Here is a 5086-nt window from a genome sequence, read left to right as displayed (position 1 = left end):
GTACTTTATTCAGTACTATATGGTGTTAGTTTGCATTTTGTAGAGACGCTAATGGAAACGAATGGAGTCTGCTAGCCAATATATAACAAATAACATCAGCAACCTGACCCTTTTGTTTCGATTGGCATTTAATGCCAATCGAAACAAAAGGGTCAGGTTGCTGATGAGGGTGAAAGAGGGTGACAGCTCTACTGGGAGGTTGTTTTTGTAGTAATACTACAAAAACAACCTCCCAGTAGAGCTGTCACCCTCTTTAACACAAGTGTGTTCAATTTGAATCGCTATTGATCAGATGTGTACAGAAACTAAATTAAAGTCTCTTATCAGCAAACGTATCGTCAAGAGGCACTCAATAGTTTAACATTAAGCCTCATACTTTGGCTATTTGAAAACAGTCAATCTACAAGTTCACAACCTTGTAGATAAGCTATTTTCAGAAAAGTGTGGAAATGTGGAGAATTTAGCAATTTCTGAAAATTTCTGCCCATAATATGGTTAAAGTTAAAAAAATAAATAAAGAGTCAAGAGAAGAGTTGTAGGGTTTCAGTTCCAGCTGATATTTATTTCCTTCCTTGAAAAAAGTTCTGTACACAAGTTTTATATCAACAATCTGACAGGCAGTGAATGGACACACTTTTAGCTGGCATGAGTTTCCCCCTTACTCGCCCTTTGAAAAAAGGATGGTTGCTTTTTTATGGCATGATTAGAGACAATAAAACAATAATTCTACACAGCATATTGCACAGGATGGATGAAAAATAAAGTTAATATATTTAAAAATGCTTTCATATATATATATAAAAAATGAGTCCTGAACGACCACCTTAAACATAAGTAAGGGTGTGTAAAAGATAGCAGTTCTAGACAGTGCCTGTCCTTGATAGCAACGACATACATAAACACACAATCTTTTTGCTTTATGATACAGTCAAATATACAAAGATCGATTTCATGTTGAATTTTTCCTCATTTTTTTCTTTTTTTCTTAAAAACACAACAGCTAATAACCTGAATCTGAAATACAAATGCTATTCACCATGCCATAAAGATACTAAAACAATTATTAGCTAATAGTTAGCCCACAAGTAGAAAAGATTATATATCCAAATACAATGAGAAACGCAGTACAATTAATTGTTGCGGAACTCAAGTCAGCAATTTGAATAATGCTTGATGCTGTATGCTTGCTTTGTTGTTGATTGATGCCCCCATTCAATCCAGTGGTTGCTTACCAAATTTTGACATCAATAGAAAAAACACCAGGAAAGAATTCAAATTTAAAGCTACAATCTTCTCATTTGTTGTCATAGGCAAAATATCTGACAGGAAATGCAAGAAGGAGTGGCTGCTCCAGATACTGATGTTGTTGTTGCTAACCCACATGTTCCACTGTGTAGAGTAAATGTGTTCCTGTGTCTTTAAGAAGCCTGCAGATTGCTATTGTAAACGTGAACGGTAGGCTGGCTCAGACTGAAGAGAGAACCAGCCAGCCGGCTATTTAAAACTAGGAAATCCAAAACAGCGGTATTAGTAGGCTACACACCGATTGTTGACACCCCCTTTTTGATATAGATTTGTACAAAAATACACTGAGAAAATAATCAAACTGTTTCCTCTCTTTTTTAAGTGTCCAAAAGTCTACATTTAAATATAAAAAGGAACTAAAAAAAGAAATGTTGTTTTTAAAACTCTAGCCCTTCGCCTGAGAAGGAAACGTGACAGACACACAGACGGACTGACAAGACAGACAGACAGACAGACAGACAGACAGACAGACAGACAGACAGACAGGGAAATTGTGTAAGAAAACAATATGACTTAATGTATACAACAAATAGAAAATTATAAGTCAAAAATGCTTGGCCCAGTATATAAATACAACATCCCATATAAAAATGGCATCTGAATAAACGTACAAAACAAAGCTCAGAGGATGAAAAATCGGTGAGGATTTCTCTATAATATCTGAAATTAACATAAAACGAATTTTGGTCCTGAATTGTAGAGAATAAGTGTATAAAGTTCAGCACAGATTTGAAGTTGAGTTTGAATCCTGAAGTTTACAACAGCTGGTGATTCTTTTTCATGTCCTTTTTAAAGAGAGGAACCGAACAGAGCGCCACCTATCCATTTAAATAACCCTAATACTACATAACTGTTCGACAGTCTTAAGAAAATCTCAGTACAAGACAGGAACAGAGTGGGAGGCCATCATGCGTGTTTGCGTTTGTGAAAATATTCGACTTTTGAAAACCCACCTTGTCTCATAAAAAAAACTCCATTTCGCTGACACCACAAAAAAACCGTCGCACAACAGTCCTATTTCTGTACCTCTTTAAGTTATGATGAAGTTCACTTGGCGATTTGTAAAAGTTCTGAAAAGTCCCTTTTTCGGTAACATTGATTAAGTAAATGGCAGACCGCGGACTGCCGTCGCCTTTAACGTGCAAATCAATCACAGTTGTTCAGTTCAAAACAGTTCAGAGACCGGGTGTTGTTTGTTTCAATATAGGAACTCAGTCAGTCCCAATCAAAGCATTCACTGATCTCTCTCAGACTCACGTCGTGGCGACTGTGCGCCCTCCTCCTTTCTGCTTGTGACCGAGTCCCACAGTCCACGATCCAAAGAAATAGCAAAACGCATTATTATTCGCTTTGAAGTTAGTTCGTAAGCGCACGCACGCAGCTCACCGCCTTGTCTGTGTCGGCGACGGGAGCCTTGTTACGGGGTAACAGTGGTACTTTTCTAGTCTGCCATAGTTATGACAAAAACTATAAAACTCACTTTACCGAGAATCCCAGTCTCTACTGTTGTTTTTTTGCTTGTATCGGACAACATTTAGGTCAACCTGTCATGTTTACTCAATACGTGAAGACCAGATTAGAGATGGTAGACTCCAGCCAGTCCCCTGAAATCATCTCGCTGACCTCAGGCGTGCAGTAGTCGGGGAACTCGAAGTGTGAGCCCCCGGAACCGGACTCAAAGTTAAAATCCAAATCCCTGTCAAGAACCGAAGACCCGAAGCTTCCCAGCGACATGCTATCAAACCCGGGGCTCTGGTTAACGTCAAGCAGGTCGTCCTCGAACTCCTCGTCCTCCGAGGAGGACGAGGAGTGCGACGAGGCGGACGAGTGGGAGCCGGAGGGGGTAGGCGAGGAGACCCGCCGACTGGCGTACGCGTGGCGGCCGTGTCGCTCCGAGGGCGCGCCGCTGCTGCTGCTGCCGTGGCTGCTGGGAGACAGCCCGCCCTCCTCCTTGCCGCTGGCCGCGTCCTCGTACAGGCTGAGGGGGTCGCTGGAGTCCGCTGAGCTGCTGAGGGTCGGACTGGCCGGGACCGCGGCAGAAGACGCGGGGCTGACGCTCATGCTGCCCCCGCTGCCGAAAACGTAGACCCGCTTGGGCTTCTTGCTGTCGGGGATCTGCTTGGCCGCCGAGGAAACCGTTTTGGACTTGTAGAGCGAGTGGTGGTGCTCCGACGGGTGATCCGAAGAAAATGACGATGCTTTGGTGCTGCTGCTGCTGCTGCTGCTGCTGCTGCTGCTGTTGCTGCTGCTACTGGTCCCGAAAAGTGATTTGTGGGGTCTGCTGCTGCTGGGTGATTTGGATCCGCTCTTCCTCGAGGAGGATGATTTAGTGCTGGTGTTGCTGTTGTTGGGACTGCTGCTCAGTTTCTCACCCTTCTCCCCGTTAGCTGGTTTTGAGGCGCTCGATTTCACCTTCTTCCTTGGCCGGTATTTGTAGTCGGGGTAGTCCGCCATGTGCTTGAGCCTCAGCCGCTCTGCCTCCCGGATAAAGGGGATCTTATCGCAGTCTTTGAGTAGCTTCCATCTCTTCCCCAGACGCTTGGAGATCTCGGCGTTGTGCATGTCTGGAGACTGTTCCATAATCTTCCTTCTCTCTATCTGCGACCACACCATGAATGCGTTCATGGGTCTCTTGATGTGGCCACTGGGGGTTTTGCACCACGCCGGGTTTTCTCCCAGTTTCTCCCCGGTCGAGGAGGCAGTGGAGCCGGGGGAAGGAGGCGACGCGGCCGCATCCAGGTCCATGCACGCGCCAGAGTCAGAGCTCGAATCCCCGGTGAAAAAAGACAGCGCCTCGTCGGTGCTCTCCGCGTGGCTCATCTTCTGTACCATGCTGCCCGGTCACACAGATACAGTTCTCTCTCAGCTTCACTTTAGAGCAGACTCAGCTCTTTTTCCTCTTCACCCGCTCTGGGTTTGGTAAAATCAGAAAAGCGCACAAAATATCTCAGTCCTGAGACTAAGTTGATAATAACTCAGTCCAGTATCCGCTGTTGGCCTTTGAAAAAGGCTAGATGCGTAAAAAGTTAAATGTCCAGGTTCTGTTGGTGATTTTACAGCGCAGACAGTAAAGGTGATGCACTCTCCACTGTGCACTGTGTACCTCTATCTGTGTCTCTTCCTTCTGGCCCTTATAAAGTCTATTTAGTCGTGTGGGACCGAACATATGCGCGCACCACAGCTGCCGAGCGCAGACTGAGTGCCACACTGGGCGCACTGGCACTGAAAAGGCTTCCAAGTTTCACACAAAGTGTCTAATGTAACTGCTGTTCTCTGCATAGCCCTGTGCTCTCTCCTGGAGGAAAAGCCATGCGTGTGGAGACTGGAGAGTGAGAGAGGGTTTCAAAAACCTAGAGCGAGTTACAGGTTCCGCCTTCCATCTGCAGTCGAGTTGAGTTTCAAGCAGCCTCCAGTTTCTCCCCAGCTCGGCTTTATCCCTTTCCAAAGATACAACGGCGATAAAATTCCACCAATAGAACACTGTCTCTACCCTGCCTCTGTGCCAAAACCACGCCTCCTCGGCGCTCATTGGTCGAAAAAGGAATCTAATAATAATCAGCGCGTGCAATGAGGAGCCTCATGTCTGACCTCATTCCAGAATACAACGACAAACTTCAAGTTTTTTTTAAAGAGACATTGGCTTATGTTATGGGCCCTTTTTCTCTTACCACCAACCCATGTGTAGGCCTATACCATTAACTTACTTCTACATAGGAAGCGAGCCGGCTTTACCATATGGAAACTTTACATTGGGTAGTGCTATACAGTTTGAGTACAGTCT

The 5086-nt window shown here is 44.8% G+C and overlaps 1 protein-coding gene across 1 annotated transcript; it reads right to left on the bottom strand.

The window, feature by feature from the left end:
• Nucleotides 1-542: 542 nt before the first annotated feature.
• On the bottom strand, nt 543-4676 carry sox4b (SRY-box transcription factor 4b). The gene has a single exon (XM_080747226.1). The coding sequence runs from the start codon at nt 4135-4137 to the stop codon at nt 2863-2865; it is 1275 nt and encodes a 424-aa protein (XP_080603352.1). The 5' UTR covers nt 4138-4676; the 3' UTR covers nt 543-2862.
• Between the last annotated feature and the right edge of the window lie 410 nt (nt 4677-5086).

This window comes from Nannobrachium achirus (genome assembly GCF_963921795.1).
Source record: "Nannobrachium achirus genome assembly, chromosome: 2".
Lineage (NCBI taxonomy): Eukaryota > Metazoa > Chordata > Actinopteri > Myctophiformes > Myctophidae > Nannobrachium > Nannobrachium achirus.
Note: the sequence above shows the minus strand (reverse complement) of the source record. Positions and strands in the feature narration are given on the sequence as shown.